Genomic DNA, 21,485 nt, shown 5'->3' on the forward strand with positions numbered 1-21,485 from the left:
GGATGCCTGCCACAGATGCCCTGGTAAGGGGGCAATGTGGGTGAAAGTTTCCCCCTGCGGCCCCACAGATTTGCCCACATGTTCCCACTTTGCCCTGACTTGAGTTGCTCAATGTGATGAGGTCCTAAGACTCAGAGAAATGAGTTCAAATTAGCGGAAAGGAGATTCCACCTGAACATTAGGAAGAACTTCCTGAAAATAAGAGCTGTCCAACAATGAAACTCTCTAACTTGGTGTGTGTTAGAAGCTCCTTCTTTGAAGGCTTTTCAACAGAGGCTGGATGGCCATCTGTCAGGAGTACCTTCACTGCGCTTTTCTTACATGGTAGGGAGTTGGACTAGATAACCCACGTCTCTTCCAATATTATTCTATGATTCTATTCCTCACCTACCTAAGGTTGATGGGAATTGATGTGTGGCAACATCTGGAGAGCTATTTGATTCCCCCTTTTGAATTATGTCATGAAGTTCTGAGATATGACACCTCAACATTTTTCTGCATGAGTCAAAGTTCACCTGAAGTGTTCTGTTCTAGAAGCTTTACTTGGGAGAAGGAAAGCAGGAAACACATAATGGGTTTAGACTGGAATGGGTTTAGACTGGAAGACACCAAGATTGATAGCAGCATGGGAATGAAGGCAGAGGAAGAAATAGTGAAGGAACTGAATACTTGATCCAAAAGAAAACCATGAATTAGAGAAGCCATAATGATAACGATGTTGCTGAACTATATTCCACCTTGTTTCCAAGACTAAAATGCAATATAGTGTATACATTACTTCCCAGATATACCCACTCACTCCTCTTGTCTTTATATGGTTGTGTCAAGAACAGCAGCATGCAAAGGGTGGGTTTACAGTGAGATTGCATCATTGTGTAAGGAAAGTATAAGACTTCCACAATGACCAAGAAAGAGAGAATTACCTATGTCACATTGATATCTATCTGCTTAACTTAATAAAAGAGTACCAGCAATTAATTTCAAATTACATTTTTGTTTTTGTTTTTCCTGCTATGAGGTCAAAGTAGTATACATTATTTTCTTCCTCCCCATGTCATCTTCAGGACAACCCTGTGCGATACGTCAGGTTGAGTGGCTGAGCCATGGTCAACAGTGGAGTATCACAGTTCAGAGAGTATGAAGAGCTTTATCTCCCAGGCCCGAACCATTACACCACCCATAGAAACAGATGTGGGAAGAGAAAATGATTGGAAAACTATCTTTCAGCCTCTGAGGGAACTGACCTTCAAGTAGCCATTCTGGAGTAATACTGAATGGAATGTGACCAAACAATAACAGACTGAAACACCTGAACTACAGTTCATAACCCTGTGAGCTTCCGGCCATTTGCTAAACTTAGGTTGCAACAAGAATCTGCTGTTTTTGTTGCATGAGGCTCAATGGAGCTAGACCTCTGAAAATAACAACAATTTATAGGTTGCTGTGGGCTTTCCAGGCTCTATGGCCATGCTCCAAAAGCATTCTCTCCTGATGTTTCACCCACATCTGGCAGGCATCTCCAGAGGTTGTGAGGTCTGTTGGAAACTAGGCAAGTGAGGTTTATATATCTGTGGAATGTCCAGGGTGAGAGAAAGAACTGTTGTCTGTTTGAGGCAAGTGTGAATGTTGCAGTTGGCCACCTTGTCTAGCATTGAATGGCCTTGCAGCTTCAAAGCCTGGCTAGTTGTGGCCTGGATAGATCCTTTGTTGGGAGGTGTTAGTTGCCCCTGATTGATTATTGTCTGGAATTCCCCTGTGTTTTGAGCGTTCCTTTTTATTTACTGTTCTGATTTTAGTGTTTTTTTTAATACTGATAGCCAGATTTTGTTCATTTTCATTGTTTCCTCCCTTTGTTGAGATTGTCCACATGCTTATGGCTTTCAATGGCTTCTCTGTGTAGTCTGATTTGGTAGTTGTTAGAGTATTCCAGCATTTCTGTGTTCTCAGATAATATGCTGTGTCCAGGCTGTTTCATCAGGTGCTCTGCTATGGCTGACTTCTCTGGTTGAATTAATCCGCAGGCTTCGAAGCTGCAGGCTTCGAAGCGAACAAATTGAAATTGAATCCAGACAAGACAGAGGTACTCCTGGTCAGTCGCAAGGCCGAACAGGGTATAGGGTTACAACCTGTGTTAGATGGGGTCGCACTCCCCTTGAAGACACAGGTTTGCAGTCTGGGTGTGACCCTGGACTCATCGCTGAGCCTGGAACCCCAGGTTTCAGCGGTGACCAGGGGAGCATTCGCACAGTTAAAACTCGTGCGCCAGCTGCGACCGTACCTTGGGAAGTCTGACTTGGCCACGGTAGTCCACGCTCTGGTTACATCCTGCTTAGATTACTGCAACGCTCTCTACGTGGGGTTGCCCTTGAAGACTGTTCGGAAGCTTCAAATGGTCCAACGTTCGGCAGCTAGGTTGCTAACAGGAGCGGCACTCAGGGAGCACACCACTCCTCTGTTGCACCAGCTCCACTGGCTGCCAATCTGCTACCGGGCACAATTCAAGGTGCTGGCTTTAGCCTATAAGGCCCTAAACGGTTCTGGCCCTACTTACCTCTCCGAACGCATCTCCTCCTATGAACTGACTAGGACATTAAGATCATCTGGGGAGGCCCTGCTCTCGGTCCCGCCCGCATCGCAGGCGCGGTTGGCGGGGACGAGAGACAGGGCCTTCTCGGTGGTGGCCCCCCGGCTGTGGAACGCCCTACCTGTGGACATCAGACAGGCCCCCTCACTGCTGGCATTCCGGAGGAAGGTCAAGACCTGGCTTTATGAACAAGCGTTTGGCTAATTGTGCAATGAAACACAGTAAGATGGTACAATCGAACACAGGAATTGGTATAAAGGATTCTGATTGCGGATTCTGATTTTGATTTGTTTGCTGAGGCGCACGTTTATGTTAATGATTGCTTGATTTGATATGTTTTGTATAATGTGTTTTAACTGCTTTTTGATGTTGTTGTGTTAACCTTTACTATGTAAACCGCCTTGAGTCGCCTTTTTTGGCTGAGAAAGGCGGTATAGAAGTAAAGCAAATAAATAAATAAATAAATAAATAAAGTCCATTAAATGGTAATAAAGGTGGCCAATTGCAACATTCACCCCTACCTCAAACAGACAAGAGTTCTTTCTCCCACCTTGGACATTCCACAGATATATAAACTCCAGTTGCCTTGTTTCCAACAGATCTCACAACCTCTGAGGATGCCTGCCATAGAAGTAGCTGAAATATCAGGAGAGAATGCTTCTGGAATATGGCCATAAAACCCGGAAAACTCACAGCAACCCAGTGATTCTGGACCTGAAAGCCTTCAACAACACATTAGGCAATTTATACTTAGAAGAGAAGTGAAATTATATCGCCATCTTGAGGCGAGCTCTGGTCATGACATTCAATAGGATGTATATTTTCAATTTTGTTGTAGATCAACACAGCTACCTCTATTTTTTTTCTTAGACACCTGGATTTAAGTTGGCATACTCTATTCATTAGGTCTACTTTAAATAGGACTAAAGTAGGATTTTGGCCCAGTAATTATAATTTGTGTCAGCTGCAAATATGGCCAGGCATGGCAACGTTCCTATTTCTAAATTTTTGGATTGAGCTCTAGATACCTCTTAGCAACCAGAACTAAATCATCCCAAAGCAACCCACTTTGTCTTAGTATTCGCAGTAACACTTTAAAAAGTTTTACACACAGAACAGAATTTCTGTTACTGTGAAAAGTCACTTTGGTGTTACTTCAAACAATGGAGCTTCTGAATGCCACAGAACTGCAACTGCTTAGGAGACATGCTGAAGAACATCATTCACAAAATCTTTTATTAAAGGAAAAATATCATTGTTCTTCCTACTTGAAAACAAACACTAATATTGTGATACCGCTTCGTCAGAAAATGACTGTAACTGTCTTACAAAACATGGACAAATCAAGCTCTCGGTGTAAAAAATAACAACATTTTGTCTTGGTGGAATTAAAATGTTAAAATACATACAAAATATTAAAATACATACCAAATCACACCTTCTTAAATGAAATCAAACTGACTAAATACGAGGAAATACGATCAATATGACTCGGTGTCATAGTGGCTGAAGCAACAGCACCCCCTGTGGCCGTAATTGAGCATAACCTCCAGGCACCGAAGGTGAAATGCCAAAAATACCTGTTTGTCTATAAATGGCATTGAATGTTTGCCGTGTATGTGTGCATTGTGATCTGCACTGAGTTCTCTTTGGGGTGAGAAGGGCAGAATATAAATACTGTAAATAAATAAATAAAGTAAACGCTTATATTTCGTTTTTATGATTTTAAATAAGTTTGAAATACAGTAATTTTAGAAGGTGGCAAAAATATTATGCCTGTCAGTCCACAATTTAATCTGTGCTGTATCTGAGTTCATCAATTTCTGTTGTTTTACTTAAGGTAGTTAGACCAAAGGCCCTGCATACAGACAAGAACTGACATTAAAGAAACACATTCACAGCACAGTTAAACTCACATGTATTTTAGGTCTTCAAAAGCTTTTAAATCTATTTGATTTGGAAACAAATTGAAGCACACGTTACCCAGATTACAATGTCTCTCAGGGCCATTCTTTGGGGAGAGAAAACGAAATCTATCTCTAGGCACACTTACTAAATAAGTCTGGATCAATGCCATTGATGAATAAATTCAAATCACACATTTGCTTCAGCTCTTTTTAGCTCAAGTTTAGCTCGGCTGAAGACAATGGAATCGATCTGGAATCCAACAGTTTACTCAGGACTGACTTGCCCTTGGCAAGAGAAGCAAAGTTATTTGAAACAATTCCAACTGTTTAACATCCATGGAAGCTGTTTGCAAGAAACAATGAAACTGCCCTGCTCTTGCAGGAAAAATGCCAATATTAATGCCCTCTTTAGCAACGTTTAACCTGCAAATAAAATTATATAGAAACACATAATAAACACCGGCATTTCTTGCTTCGATACAGTTGAGGCTGCCTCTTTGGACATAGAAGTAATGGGTGTCATCCATACTATTTGTCCAGTAGGTTGAAGATCATCTCACAATTAATTCCCTCCTTCCCATCTTCTTTTCTCCAAACTCCAGGAGGAACGGCGTATGAAGCACTGAACTGAGAGTTCACACAAGTTGCCACTTGAGGAGAGAGAGAATTGTGGAGTGTTATTATTATTTACTTTATTTTATTCCATCTTTCTTCTGATCCAGGGACTCATAAATGCGTTTGCCCTGATCTACCCATAAACACAGAGAATAAGTGGGGCAGCACACAAAACAACTCTCTTGAATAACATGCAGTTGTGCTTTTCACCAGGAGAGGACAACGAAATCCAGTCCTCTCCCAACTCCAGGATTATTGCTTCTTTGAGCTCAGTGTACACTTCCCTCAGGTGCTCAACTAAGTTGAGAAATCACAATGTGGATACATTTTTTGCAAGAGCTTTGCCATCTAGCTTGGAACAAGCACATTTAGAGATCTGTGGGAAGTGTTGTTCTGGAAGCCATGCCCTCTGAAGAGCAGCTTAGGGATCTGGGTATGTTTAGCCTGCCAAAGGGAAGGTTAAGAGGTGACATGATAGCGCTGTTTAAATATTTGAAAGGATGTCATTTTAGATGGAGCAAACTTGTTTTCGGCTACTCCAGAGACTAGGGCATGGAGCAATGGACTCAAACTACAGGAAAACAGATCTCACCTAAATATTAGGAAAAACTTTCTATGTGAAACTGGAATAGGCTGCCTTTAACACAATCTACACCAGGAAAGGGCAAACTTTGGCCCTCCAGGAATTCTGGACTCCAACTCCCATAATTCCTAACATTGTGGGAGTTGAAGTCCAGAACACCCGGAGGACCAAAGTTTGCCCTTGCCTGATCGACATTGATCAGGAGCTCAGACCTGATCCCATGTGCTGGATATTAAAGCAAGTCTGACTGGAGTCTTCACAGGGATTCCCAAAGCCAGCCGGGAGGCAGGAAGGAGTCTGCAACACACAGCAATGCCAAACACTATACTGCCCTCTGCGTCATGGTGCAACACAAACTGGCAGGCTGTATCAAGGTTACATCAAACCTCTTGGCTCCAGGAAACTGATGCTTCTGTTTGATGTTTTGTTTTGTTTCATGTTTGACATAATAGGTTGTGTTTTTCAATTTAATTTTAGTTGTTAAGTTACAATTTACTTTTATATATTGGGTTGGACATTTTTATTATTATGTGTTTATTGCTTGTTATGTTCAGGCATTGAATGTTTGCTTTTTATGATTGGAATCTGCCCTGAGTCCCTTCAGGAAGATAGGGCAGAATATAAATAAAGATGATGATAATTATTTGAAACACAACAAGATGACTCCACAGCAAACAAGATCACTCTGCTGGCTGTTGTACTGGACCACACGTCGGACACTTCCCAAGTGTCTAGGACTGTGTGATGTATCAGTGAATAATCCCAAATCCCAGTAAGGTGGCCTTTTGCAGTTGGCAGATGGTAATTTTGTCAGCACCGATCATATTTAAGTGCAGGCTAAGGTCTTTAGGCACTGCATCCAGTGTGCCAGTCACCACTGGGACCACCTTTACAGGCTTGTGCAGGAGTCTTTGCAGTTCTTTAAATCTTTGTACCGTGTCAGCTTTTCCAGTTGTTTCTCTTCAATCCTGCTGTCCCCTGGGATTTGGGCACACATCCAGTATCAGACTGTCAGCCAAGAACTAGTTTTGCTAAGTACATAGAGGATCATCCACCAAATGTTGGCCACCAAGTAATGAAGTAACTAGAATCACAGAATCAGAGTTGGAAGAGACCATAAAGGCCATCCAGTCCATCCCCTGCCATGTAGAAACACACAATGAAAGCACGCTCAAAATATGGCCATCCAACCTCTACTTAAAAACCTCCAGAGAAGGAGACTCCACCATGCTTCGAGGCAACATATTCCACTGAGGAACTTACCATCAAGAAGTTCTTCCTAATGTTTAGGTGGAATATTTTTTCTTGCAATTTGAATCCATTGCTCTGTGCCCTAGTCTCTAAAGCAGCAGAAAAGCTTATCCCCTTCTCAATGTGGCATCCTTTAAAATATTTAAACATTGATATCATGTCCCTCTCTGCCTTCTTTTCTCCAAACTAAAATACCCAGCTCCCTCAGCCATTTCTCATGGGGCTTGGCTTCCAAACCTTTGATCATTTTGGTCTCCGCTCTGGACACATTCCATCTTGTCACTATCTTTGTTGAACTGTGGTGTCCAGAACTTGACACAGCATTCCAAATGAGGTCTGACCAAAGCGCTATAGAGAGGTACTATGGCTTCCCTCAATGTAGACCTATACTTTTATTGATGCAGTCCTGAATCTCATAAGCTTTTTCGTTGCTGCATCATGCTGTTGACTCATGTTCACTTTGTGGTCTGCTTAAGACTCTTAGATCCCTTTCACAAGTGTGTTCACCTGTGTGTTCACTATTATGAACACACTGGTGGAGCATAGGGAGGCAGCTCAAATGAAGAGAGGGTCCACTTTGGAATGGTGGTATGAGGTAGCCCTGCCCTCAGCTTAAGACCATAAGCTGCCTGTGGTGGCAGGATGACCCACACGTATGAAATCACAGAAAGTCAAATTATCACAAGTACTGTAATGTGTTATTTGTGATTTCCAAACATTGGATGTGAACCTTCTAACACTATGATTAAATTTGCTGAAAACCCAAACGGAATAAGCAGGAGCTATTGGTTATTACTCAAGACTGATTGAGCATTAGATTTTCATAACAACACTTGTTCTAATTATCTTTGGAATGGCAGCTATGCACGAGCTGCAAGTGCCACTTAAAACCACTGCATTGATTACCTTCTTGCTTGTCGTCGTGGCTTGATCTCTTGTCTTCTTTCTTTTTTGTCAGGCTTCTTTTGCTGGGCTTAACAACACTTTTGCCTTTGCAGCTTGCAGCATGCTTACGCATATTATTCTGTTCAGAACAAAAGTTAAAAACAAAACAGGACTTACTAATCTGGTTACAACACTTACGTGTGCTAAAAAACTTCTAGAGACCTTTTATAAAGAGGAAAGGGTCTAGCATTCAGGTATCAAGGTGGCCAGTATACTAGCCAATTGGTTGTTGGGTTCAATAGCTACAAACGGCAAAAAACGCAAGATTTTCAGGTGCGGAAATATCCCGTTTCTGAGGTGAAAATCCGCATCTTCGAATGTATGTCCCTACACTCAGAAATTACAACTTTTTTATCTGGGTTTGTTCCTGGATTTTAGATGTCTGTTCCTGATGGGTTGTTTCCTAAAAAGAAGGTGACAGTTGAGTAGAACACGAAAACTTTGTTTGTGTGCCAGAAACTTCAAGAAATGTGTGGAGGGCACATTTTTTCTGGCCAGGACAAAGTTGTGGCCCAGTAGTCAACATTGTACATCTTTTCACAGAAAGAGCAATCAGGAACAGACATGGATAACCCAGGAACAACACCCTGTCTGCACAGAGGGCCCTGCAGCTTATATAACCCAGGAACTGAACTTAATTATTAGCATGTTCGCACCTTAAGTTTTTTCTTTTTTAAAAAAAAAACACTGAAATTTTCGGTGGAAGTCCCACAGCGGCCATTTTGGGGGCTGCAAAATCCCACAACAAAGCAGCAAGTGTGGACGACAGAGGCACAAATCCTGGGACCAACAGGCCTGTATCTGGACCTCTTCTCTAGTTGCGAATTTTTTTGCCCCTAAAGCGTGCAATTTGGTGCTGCCTGGAACTGCCCTCAGTCATACTTGTCCATGAACTCCTTCCACATGCTGAGCTCCCATAACCAGACTGAGATCTAATCAGTTCTACTCTTCCTTCTGCCTTCAAGCTGTTTCTGACTCATGGCAATCCTTAATGTAAACCCATCACAGGCTTCTCTTGATAAGATTTGTTGTGGGTTTTCCTATTTGACCCTAACATATCTTTCCCCTCTATAGATCTATTCCCACAGCATTTAATGGAGAGAAGGGACCATTATATATCATACATCCAGTGCAGGATCTCATCCCAAATCTGTGCTATGGGTGCTACTATAACCTATGTATGAGTCCTACTTAGAACTTGACCATTATTTTTATGGGCCACAACTCACAGAATTATGGATAGATTTGACTGTACAAATCTGGAAGGCTCTCTAAGGCTGGATCAACACTGCCACCATATAATGCAATTTGAACTGCATTATATGGTCAGTGTAGATCCAGCCTTCAAAGCAAGTCACCTTACCCAGCGTGAATATTCCTTGCCACACTGAGGGCATTCAAAGACTTTGGGCTGAAAGCTGGAATCGTGGTATTTCTTGACGTGGATGGCCATAAGTTGTTTCTGTCTAAAGCATTTGTTGCAGAAGATGCAAACAAAGGGTTTCTCTCCAGTGTGGGTCCGTTTGTGCACAACCATGTGGCGTCCCTGGGAGTTGGAAGAATGAAACCAGAGTTGATCAAAATGAAGCCAAGCACTTACATAAAGTCCCAGAAATGTGGAGAATCCATCATTTAAGAAAGTAGTGAGGAAGATATGGCCAATAATACACTTTATTTATATTCTGCTTTATCTCCCCAGGAGGACTCGGAGCGGAGTACTATACACATGAGGCAAACATTCAAAACTCCTTTGTGCCTCTTACTCTAGAGTAAGCCAGGCACCAGCAGCAATGACCCAAGGTCATTGCAGCAGGAGGAGGAGAGGGTAAGAGCCATTGCCAAAAATGATGGGAAGAGGAATTCCTCACTGTCACCAATTAAAGAAGAAGTGACTGGGGCTGGGCACTGGGCTGTGTGTGTGGTGTGTGTGTGCGCAGAGCTGTGGTTCTCAACCTGGGGTCCCCAGATGTTTTTGGCCTTCAACTCCCAGAAATCCTAACAGCTGGTAAACTGGCTGGGATTTCTGGGAGTTGTAGGCCAAAAACATCTGGGGACCCCAGGTTGAGAACCACTGGTGTAGAGCATCATTTGGAAGGAAAAAACTATGCCCTCCCTGTCCTGCTGCTGCTGCTCCTGGAGAAGTTAGAGGGGTGGGGGACAGCAAGGGGAGGGGGGAGAGGAATGTTTTAAGGAGATTTTATTTATAGAAAGAAAAAAAATCCCTAAAAATCAGGGGATGACTCAAACATTATAAAACTTGGTGGGCTTGGGAGATGTGCCCTCCATGTGTGGCAATTTTCACCCCTCTAGCCCTAAAACTGAGGGGAAAGGGAGCCTGGGAAGGTCGCCCATGTTGGCCAATGGCTCAAAATTTTTATTCTTTTGGACCCGGAATGGAAAAGGTCATTTGGAAAGGTGCCCTCACACACGAAAGCAGGGCCTTATGAATGAAACAAACTGAAACTGATAGTGATTCTACACAAACGCACAAGACTACCCAGTAGTGAGAAATGATGGTAGTCCATCAATCTGTCAAGTGCCAAACATTCCTCTTCCTCCCAACCCCACCACCCTCACAAAGAGGCCTTCTTGGTGGCTGCCCCCAGATCAGGCATGGACAACCTATTGGCTGTTAGGAATTGTGGTAGTTGAAGTCCAAAACACCTGGAGGGTTGAAGTTTGCTTATGCCTGCCCTAGAGTCTAAAACTCCCTTCCACGTCCTCTTTTCACTATCCTGCCTTTGGCAAGCAAAGGCCTGTTTATTCCAGCAGGCTTTGAAGATGGGATTTTAATAGAATGGTGCTGTATTGTAGTTATACACAAAACTGCTTTCAGGATCATTGTTCAATGTACAAATCAATATACCACAGTGGCTCCCCAACAATAAGCGATGGGAAAGGCTTGTGTGGTACTGAGGTTGACAATTTTTAAAAGGAGCTCTCCAAGGTGCTAGGGCCCATTTTATGAAGATGGTTCAGCACCTTGGATAGCCTCATCAAAGGTATTCTGGACACCACCACACTGGCATAGAACCCTTCAGCTTCCACTGTGGCTTGACTTATCTTTAAAAGAGGATCCATTCTGCTAGATAATAATAATCTCCCCAAAAGGACTCTGGACGGTTTACAGAAGCACTCCAAGTGTCACATGCAGACAACAATACATAAGTATAAATACAATGACATGCGCATAAAAATCTCATTAAGAAAAATGATAAAAAATTGAAAATTATAAAATTCCAAAAACATAGTGGAGCCAGCCAGCTGGCTATCTGTCATAACAATCAATCAAAGTGCAGGCCAGCACTATCAATGATTCATCACATTGGCCATGGATTATTCAGGATCAAAAGCCTGTCTGAAGAGCCATGTTTTTAGACCCAGAAGGCCTGAAAAGAGGGGGCTAATCTAATTTCTTTAGGAAGGGTATTCCAGACCCGGGGAGCTACCACTGAGAAGGCCCTCTCTCTCGTCCCCAGCAACCATGCTTGAGACGGTAGTGGGACTGAAAGAAGGGCCTTCCCAGCAGACCTTAATGCCTGTGCTGGTTCATAGAAGGAGATGTGGTTTCGAAGATAGGTTGGATCTGAAGCGTATAGGGCTTTATAGGTAATCACCTGCACTTTGAATTGGGCCCAGACACTTATTGGGAGCCAGTGAAGCTGCTTTAAAAGACGATGGGGTGGTATGCTCCCTAAAGCTCACCCCAGTCAATAATCTGGCTGCCGCTCTTTGCACTAGCTGCAGTTTCCGAGTCATCTTCAAAGGCTGATTCTATCCCAATACCCTAGAAAACATTTCCTCCCACCCTAAATCTGGCACTCTAATTGTGTAATCAGGATGGGAAAGTATGCTACATATTCCCAAAGGCACTTTCCAATCTAGCTGTTCCTTAGATCCTGCACTTAAAAAAAGAATCAACATATATAAATGTGAGCAGCTAAGCTATATAAGGGGAGAACTCTGGCTCATAAAACTGCAGATGAGTTAGAAGAGTCATTTGGCCAGTGATTCTCTTAACCTTTGAGGCAGAAAATGTTTGAGATGTATAGCAAGTGTGTAGCTCACGGTGGCACTTTAAAAGATAAACACACACATATGCTTGCAATAATGGCAACCCATGAAAATTCAGTTTACAAAAGCCTATGCTTTAAGGTAGCCTGAGATTCTTTTTTACTTTGCACAAACATTAATTAGATGCCTGGGGAAATAATATAGGATGGACTTGTTACTTCTCAACTGCACCATTCTCTGCTGCTGAATTGCGCTCCTTTTTCAGTAATCTCATTTAGAAAATACCAATTAGTCAATCATGTTATTGCATGGCAACAAAACTTTGCCTGTTTTCATTCTCAAAGTTCAAACATGACTTTTGACACAGTGGTGAAGAATAACTTTCTGTCGAGTTTTCTACAACTACTGAGAGAATTGTAAAATCCAGGATGAGAAAGAGGGACTATTTTCACCCCACGTTATTTGCGCAAAAGGTCTTTTTTCAGGACTAGAATTGTCCTTAGTTATGCATGTTTGTGTACACAGACATAGTAAAGGTAAAGATTTTCCCTTGACATTAAATCCAGTTGTGTCTGACTCTGGGGGTTGGTGCTCATTTCCATTTCTAAGCTGAAGAGCCGGCGTTGTCCATAGACGCCCCCTAATGTGCCCAGGATGATTGCCTGGAGCGCCGTTACCTTTCCGCAGAAGCGGTATGTATTGATCTACTCACATTTGCATGTTATCGAATTGCTAGGTTGGCAGAAGCTGGAGCTAACAGCGGGAGCTCACCCCGCTCACCACTGACCTTTTGGTCAGCAAGTTCAGAAGCTCAGCAGGGGTAGACATAAATATATGTATAAAGGAAGCACAAAATATAAGCTGATTCATCAAAAAGATGAAGCCCATTCAACTACTTTTTAATAGACCATGAAACAAGAAGACATCTACCATCATTCTGAATTTACAGAATATTACAGCTTTTTAAAAAATTCACCAAAATCACTCTTAGAAATGTGCAAAATACCTCTAACACCAACAGAAAGACAATCTCATGGAGGTTGTTTTGCTAGTTCCTTTGAAACATCCCCTACAGCACCTGGTATTTGTTGGTGGTCTCTCATCCAAATACAAACTGTGGCTAACCCTGCTTTGTTTACAATATCAGAGAGGGTCTGGTGCCTCTGGGGTGTCTAGGGCCCTATATTCTAAAAGTTTCCAATGGAGCATTTCTCATTCATTGACAATGAAAGCAAAAACCTCTGCTGTAACAACAAAGTAACACAACACAAGTCTTTTCTGGCATTTGCACCAGCAAACTCCAATGTTCTACAGGGGTTTATCTGCTACAAGCAAATGTTGATCAAAGCAAACGCCGGCCCCCTACTAATCCCATCAAATCAACAACCAAGACCCTGGCCATCTTAAATACCTGCTTGCATGCATAATTGCACTGATCACATTTGAATTTCTTTTCATTTCGGTGTGTCTTCTTGTGCTGTTTGAAAGCATGCCGCTCATGGAAGGCGTCTTCACAGAAATTGCACTTCAGTGGCACTTTAATGTAAGAGTGGAGATTTTGCAAGTGGATTCCTGAAAGAGGCGTACCATAATGTAAGGTTTCCTTTACAGGAAAAAATATAATGGACAACTTTTTTTAGTCTTTCTGTGGAATCCCTCATCCCCACCCATAGATTACACCTGCAGAGTCCTGGGTTGATGATGTACTATTTCAAGAGGGGAAAAAGGTACACTTCAGAAAGGAGCACTTCCCTAGATTTCACTACCGGAATCCATTTAGTATCTGGACTCATTCTAGTTTATGCTAGCCCAGTTACCATCACTGGCTACACAACCAACCCACACAACTTGGTGAACAACAGTAGGCTTCTATAAATCAAGGCAAATGCTTTTATGCTCAGATTTTTGCCATTGCACATTTTTTGTTTAATTATGTTGGGTTTAATTCATTGATGTTAGGCTCTCATGCTGTTTTGATATTTAGAGTTCCTCTGGGATTATTATATTACTATGTTGATATATGTCTGTCTATGGCGGCACTGATGTTAGCCGTTGTATGCTATCTCCACCCCGGGGAGATAGTTGTTTATTCGTTCAGTCGCTTTCAACTCTTCGTGACTTCATGGACCAGCCCACCCCAGAGCTCCCTGTCAGCCGTGGCCACCCCCAGCTCCTTCAAAGTCAAGACAGTCACTTCAAGGATTCCATCCATCCATCTTGCCCTTGGTCGGCCCCTCTTCCTTTTTCTTTCCATTTTCCCCAGCATCATTGTCTTCTCCAAGTTTTCCTGCCTTCTCATTATGTGGCCAAAGTACTTCATCTTTGCCTCTACTATCCTTCCCTCCAATCAGCAGTTTAGCTTTATTTCCTGAAGTATGGACTGGTTGGATCTTCTCATGGTCCAAGGCATTCTCAGAATTTTTCTCCAGCATCACACTTCAAAATTGTTTATCTTCCTTCACTCAGTCTTCCTTTTGGTCCAGCTCTCACATCCATAGGTTACTACAGGGAATACCATTGCTTTAACTATGCAGATCTTTGTTGCCAGTGTGATGTCTCTACTCTTCACTATTTTATTTTGGTCATTGCTCTCCTCTCAAGAAGTAAACATCTTCTGATTTCCTGGCTGCAGTCTGTGTCTGCAGTAATCTTTGCACCTAGAAATGCAAACTCTGTCACTGCCTCCATGTTTTCTCCCTCTATTTGCAGTTATCAATCAATCTGGTTGCCATAATTTTGTTTTTTTATGTTTAACTGCAACCCAGCTTTTGCACTTTCTTCTTTAACCTTGGTTAGAAGGCTCCACAGAGTATAAATAAAGATTTATTTATTTGTTTGTTTATTTCCAGTTCAATATTGGATTCAGAACTAGGACTGGTATACATGGACACCAAACTCAAGAAAGAGTTTGGTATTCATGTACATTTGCATTTACGCAGCTACGTTTGCATTTATGTGGATGTTTGGTGAATAGGAAACTATGGAATGAGACTTCAATGGCTTGAATAATGGATTATGGATTTTGGAAAATAATTTGGATATGAGCTCATGACTTGGCATTTTATATGTGGTTTTAATCTATTCGATACATTGTTATGTGTTTTAATTGTTTATATGCTTAGATTGTTTATATTTTTAATGAGATGTGTTTTATTCTTTACCTGTGCGGCATTGAATTTTTTTGCTGCATTTGCAAGCCACCTTAAGTCCCCTCCCAGGTTGAGAAAGGTGGAGTAGAAAAGAAGCAACTAAATAAATAAATAGCTAGACTGATTGCTAATTATTTTAGCACTTTATATCTACATTTTGATTGTTATACAGCTGGGATGCTAAATCGATGGTATGGATCTTTTTAGTCAATGGCTGTAGCCACTTTTTACCAATTTTATTTAATAGAGGTTGCTTTTGTTAATTTTATACATGTGGTTTTATGTAACTGTGTCATTGATTTTATATGTTGATGTATTATGTGTAGTATGGCACCATCATGTGATATTTTGTAAGCTGCCCCAAATCCCTATGGGAGTTGGTGGTGGGGTTTTGTTGTTGTTCATTCGTTCAGTCGTCTCCGGCTCTTCATGACCTCATGGACCAGTCCACGCTAGAGCTCCCTGTCAGCCGTCACCACCCCCAGCTCCTTCAAGGTCAGTCCAGTCACTTCAAGGATGCCATCCATCCATCTTGCCCTTGGTCGGCCCCTCTTCCTTTTTCCTTCCACTTTCCCCAGCATAATTGTCTTCTCTAGGCTTTGCTGTCTCCTCATGATGTGGCCAAAGTACTTCAACTTTGTCTCTAGTATCCTTCCCTCCAGTGAGCAGCCGGGCTTTATTTCCTGGAGGATGGACTGGTTGGATCTTCTCGCAGTCCAAGGCACTCTCAGAACTTTCCTCCAGCACCACAGCTCAAAAGCATCGATCTTCCTTCGCTCAGCCTTCCCTAAGGTCCAGCTCTCACATCCGTAGGTTACTACAGGGAATACCATGGCTTTGACTAGGTGGATCTTTGTTGCCAGTCTGATGTCTCTACTCTTTACTATTTTATCGAGACTGGACATTGCTCTCCTCCCAAGAAGTAAGCGTCTTCTGATTTCCTGGCCACAGTCTGCATCTGCAGCAATCTTTGCACCTAGATTGGTGGGTATTAACAAAATTTTATATTATTATTATTATTTATAATGGCCACAATAGACTTTTTCACCAGTGCACAGCAGTAAATTATATTTTAATTAATTATATGCTCAACTTTAAAGTAGGTGACGGAGATGTTGATCTTGGCTCAGTCATTAATGGGAATGGAGATTGCATCTAAGAAAGCAAAAGAAGACGAGGACTTAGAAGGGCAGCTGTGAAGGAACTAGGCAAGACCCTAAAGTGTACAGATAAATAATTGAATGCCCAAGTCAAACTATTCTATGTCACTGGATTTCAAACCAAATCACAAGTGGAAAAGTCCAATCAAGGAAGCCATGGCCCTGAGCTTTCAAGACCTGAGCAGGGCTGGTGATGACAGGGTGACTTGGTGGTCTCATTCAGAGGGTCAGCTCAGCATACATTGAAGTTGACTTGATAGCAATTGACAGCAACAATGCTCTACTCCTTGAGTAATATACTTATATTGAGCACATTTTCATTATATACTTTATATATTTGGATGTACACAATAAGTATTTTAGCTTTATACATGAAACTATAACTGGTCCTACTATGTCAGGCGATCTTCAGACTCATTTGCTACAGCTCCAAAGGCTCCTTCTTTGTTTCCTCCTTATCTGGCTCCCTACTTTCAATTGGCAGGTGTATCTTCTCTCTAGAATTTGCCTGACTAATATGGTTTGAATTTATACATTGTGCAAATTTAATATTGAGCTGCCTTGTGTCTCCTTGAGAGAGAGAAAGTGGGATGCAAATACTATAAACAAACAAACAAATGTGAAAGCAGGGAATGGGAATTGACTGATTCCTCAATCTCAACCAAGAAGATAACTTTCACCAACTTGGGCTGCTCTGTCACATATATTCATTTAATTCAGAACGACCACAAGGTGGTGCCACCTCACTTTATTATTATGAAACTAAATAAATTTGGGGATCTGCATGTTCTTACCAGAGGTACTGCAAGTGAAGCCAAACAGCCTTGCAGAAGAAGCGGTCAGGCACAGTGGGATAGCAAAGTTACTAGATATGCTTGCATGCAATCAATTGAAGATGCAACACAGCCCACACTTAGGAGATTGCTTGGGATCCATCATACTATCAAGAACATGTCCACTCTCAACCAATTTTAGAAGATAAGCTGACAGGTATCCTCAAGTAGAGCTTGCTACAGGTGTGTAGTTATTGGGGGGGGGGGGGTTCATATGAGGATACTGTCCCTCTAAATGAAAATCCTACCCTCCCAAATGAAATTTCCCTCCAGTTCTCAAATGTTTAGCATTGCAGAGAGCTGCACTGGGGGAACTAGAATAGCATCCTCTCTCTTAGAATGTGTGAATTTCTCCAATGAAACTCTATAGTAGGGGTGTCACTCATTTTTACTGAGGGTTAAATCAGTCTTAAGGTAGCCTTCAAAGGGCTGCTGAATCCATGGATGGAGAATCTGTGGACACAGAGGGCCAACTATAGTTCTTTTTTTACATAGTGGTTGGTATTCTTTAGTTTTGACCCAGTTTGGGTTCCCAGATGTTATTGAATGACAACTCCAGTCAGTTTTTATTATCCGCCATTAGGATTTGGAATAATGGGAACTGCAACCCAACTGAACTTGTGGCTCTGAGATTGGGGAAAGGTTAAATGATATTTTAAAGCAGTGGTTCTCAACCTGTGGGTTTACCAGCTGTTAGGATTTCTGGGAGTTGAAGGAAAAAACCCATAGGTTGAGAACCACTGTTTTAAAGTCAGGCAGTATATCCACAAGCTTTGTATCTAAATTGAAGGCCCACTGCAGTTTTTAAATAACTAAACAGAAAAAAAACTGCAGCCTTCCAGATGTTACAGTATCACAACTCCCATTAGCTCTAGTTATGATGTCTAATAAGAATACAGGAGCTGTAGTTTAGCATCTAGTGGGCCACATACAATGACATGCCAGGCCTTGAGTTTGACACATGTATTCTATGGTAAGTTCCAATAATAATAATAATAATAATAATAATAATAATGAAACAATAAACATATGGAAATAATAAACATCGACAAAATCACGATCTGTCAGCTGCAAAAGGCCACCTTACTTGGATCTGCGCGCATCAATCGAAAATACATCACACAGTCCTAAACGCTTGGAAAGAGTTTGACTTGTGATTTTTTAATACAAAATCCAGCATATAGATCCCGTTTGCTGTGACATACTGTGCTTTTGTGTCCGTAAAATAATAATAATAATAATAATAATAATAATAATAATAATACAACAACAATAATAATTTTATTTATATTCTGCTCTATCTCCCCAAAGGGACTCAAGGCGGATTCCAAACATAAAAGGCAAACATTCAATGCCCGAATACAACAATAATACATCCATACTAACACAATTTAAGCACCCCAACATATAAACACGAATTATAACAAACTAAAATTAAATAAAAAACACAGCCTGTTATAACAGGCATAAAACAAAACATCAAACATTGAATGGAAACGATTATTTCCCAAGGGAAGTATGCCATAGAATCACCTGGAAGACTTAGCAAATTCTAAGACTATTCCTCCCTGGATGCATGTAAGTGAAACTACAAGTTCTGTGGTTATGGGGGTCTTACTGTGGCTTGTGCTATTAAATAGTTACTGAAAATTCCTCTCCTATTGGGAGTTATTCTCATTGTTATCCTTGAAAAGCCTTTAGACTATTTTAGATTGGTGCTGTTTTTTAACTGGGCTTTACTATTTTGATTCTAATCATGTTGCCTTTTTTAATACAGCAAAATCCAAAACACAACACTATGGCTATAAAAGAAGCAAAATACAATCAGACTAGCTTCCAAAGACAGTAAAAAAACATCATGTAGGAGAAAAAGGGACAATGTCAAATCGCAGGTCTGCGCCTTGCTTCAGATGTTTGCTTACGTGCTGTTTAAGGTGGTCTGGAGGCCACGCGTTCTATTGGTCTTAAAAGGACTTGACACAAAGGCAATAAAAGAAATGCAATAAAATCTCCCTCTCTCTTCACACCATCCTTTGAGATCAGGCCTCTTCTATTTCTCATTTGCAGGTTAGAAACCACCTCAGAATGCAGAGTGACTTTCTTAAACTCAATTTTGTTTTTAATCTGCATTGTGAGTCACCCTGAGTCCCATATTAAGAGGAAGGCACAGTATTAAAAAGGATACATTACGGTAAATACGTTAGCTTTATAAGTTCAGCAGTCGGAATTTAAGAGACAATTGAAGACCTGTTTCTTCTGTTATGTGAACCCAGTCCTGTATTGTTGTGTGTTTTCTGGGCTGTATGGCCATGTTCGAGAAGCATTCTCTCCTGACGTTTCACCTGCATCTATTGCAGGCATCCTCAGAGGTTGCAAGACCTCACAACTTCTGAGGATGCCTGCCATTGATGCAGACAAAACGCCAGGAGAGAATGCTTCTGGAACATGGTCATACAGCTCAGAAAACACACAACAACCCAGTGATTCTGGCCATTAAAGCCTTCAACAATACCTACCTAGTCTATTTGTAACTATGAATTTTAAACTCATGTCCTATGTTTGCTGTATTTTAATCTTTGTTTGTGTATTTTAATACATGTATCTCACAGACATACATTTTAATATATGCATTTTACATAATATTTTATGACAAAGTGTTTTAACTATGTTGTGCCCTGCAAGTAAGGACAGGCAAGTAAGCAATAAAATTGTTGTTGTTGTTGTTGTTTTCAGTTCTCTCCTCCCCCAGGCATTTATCAATGCACATCAGCACATATGTACTACGATTAAATGAGATCACAATACTGGATATTGGATCTAGCTACACTTAGCCACTGGTGATTGAAAGGAGAAAGAAGACATGATCAAATGAGTGGTAACGTTACAGCTGTTGTTATTGGAGCCCCAGGTGGTGCAATGGGTTAAACTGCTGACTGAAAGGTCAGCAGTTTGAATCTGGGGAGTAGGGTGAGCTCCCATCTGTCAGCTCCAACCTCTCATGCAGGAACATGAGAGAAGCCTCTCACAGGATGGTAAAATATCCAGGGTCCCCTGGGCAACGTCCTTGCAGACAGCCAATTCTCTCAAACCATAAACGACTTGCAGTTTCTCAAGTTACTCAAGTTGTCGTGTCAGGAGCGACTTGAGAAACTGCAAGGCGCTTCTGGTGTGAGAGAAGTTGCTCCTGACACACACACACACAAAAGCTATTGTTATTGCTGTGTACCTTCAAGTTATTTTTCACTTATGGCAAACCTGGACTTTGTGATGAGGTCAAAAAAGGCCAAAATGGAACTTACTTAAATCGCCCTTCCTGGCAACAGCCGTGTTACAGTGTGGACACTGATATTTCGGCACATTCGTTCCATGTTTGTGCAATTTGTGGAACTTCAGAGTTCCAGCCTGCGTGAACCTGGCCTTACAGATCAGGCACTCAAAAGGTTTTTCGCCTAAAAAGAAATGAAAGAGAGATTAAGATGCATATTAGAAGTCTAAAGACATTACTGAAAATGGTGGCACAGTTAAATATGCGCAAAACACAGTCTGTTTTCTTTGGTAAACATCACTTACATAATCTCTCATCTATTGCATCCCAAGAAATATGATTCCTTTGAGATTTTATTATTGTTTTGTCTACAGCTCAGGCTCAGACTGAACATGATGAAATCTTTTCATCCTCTTTTGTCATGCAACTTGGTTCCCGGCCATCTGAAGAACAACATTCTCCTATATGAGCATGCCAAGGTTTTGAAATCAATGGGAAAGGCCTTTTCTCAGCCCTGCAACCTTCTGAAACACACTTGGTTTCTGAAGGTGCTATAAGGGTCTTTTTGGTAGTTGATCCCAGCACATGAAATTCCTTTCTAAGGGAAACTTCAGGAGCTCTTTTTCCTCTTCTATCATCCAAGATATTTTATTCAAGGAGGCTCTTAGCAGGTGGAAAGAGGCATATTAAAATAGGATGGAAACCAATAATAATAATAATAATAATAATAATAATAATAATAATACTTTATTTGTACCCCTCAACCATCTCCCCAAGGGACTCAGTGCAGCTTACATGAGGCCAAGCCCACAATATATCAATAAACAAAAACAATAACAAAACAATCAAAGCAATACAATTAATATAAATCACATAACAAAAAATAAACAATACATCAACAGTAACACACAAGCATTTAAAACCAATGGCCCGGCCAATGTAATAAATTAAAATTATAAATAATGCTGGACATGAACAAGGTAGGATAGAACTGGGATAGAATTTTCAAGGAGAGATGAAGGAACGCAGTCAGTCCTAAATCAATGGTAAAGTGCCTTTTGAGGGCATATTGCTGAGAGTTTTCCTTATTCTGGGAAGGCACACTGGAACAACCACGTTTTCAGGCTCCTCCTAAAGACTGCCAGAGTTGGGGCATGTCTGATGTCCTTGGGAGTTCCA

The 21,485-nt window shown here is 41.3% G+C and overlaps 1 protein-coding gene across 1 annotated transcript in view; it reads right to left on the reverse strand.

The window, feature by feature from the left end:
• Nucleotides 1–4,898: 4,898 nt before the first annotated feature.
• CTCFL (CCCTC-binding factor like) overlaps nt 4,899–21,485 on the reverse strand; it is a 28,439-nt gene continuing 11,852 nt past the window's right edge. Inside the window, exons 6-10 of the mRNA XM_067468205.1 lie at nt 20,341–20,490; nt 13,311–13,471; nt 9,249–9,431; nt 7,847–7,964; nt 4,899–5,141 (exon numbers count right to left, since the gene is read on the reverse strand). Coding sequence (XP_067324306.1) covers nt 5,020–5,141; nt 7,847–7,964; nt 9,249–9,431; nt 13,311–13,471; nt 20,341–20,490 — 734 coding nt within the window. The 3' untranslated portion in view covers nt 4,899–5,019. The remainder of the gene's footprint in view (nt 5,142–7,846; nt 7,965–9,248; nt 9,432–13,310; nt 13,472–20,340; nt 20,491–21,485) is intronic.

This window comes from Anolis sagrei, chromosome 4, assembly GCF_037176765.1.
Source record: "Anolis sagrei isolate rAnoSag1 chromosome 4, rAnoSag1.mat, whole genome shotgun sequence".
Lineage (NCBI taxonomy): Eukaryota > Metazoa > Chordata > Lepidosauria > Squamata > Dactyloidae > Anolis > Anolis sagrei.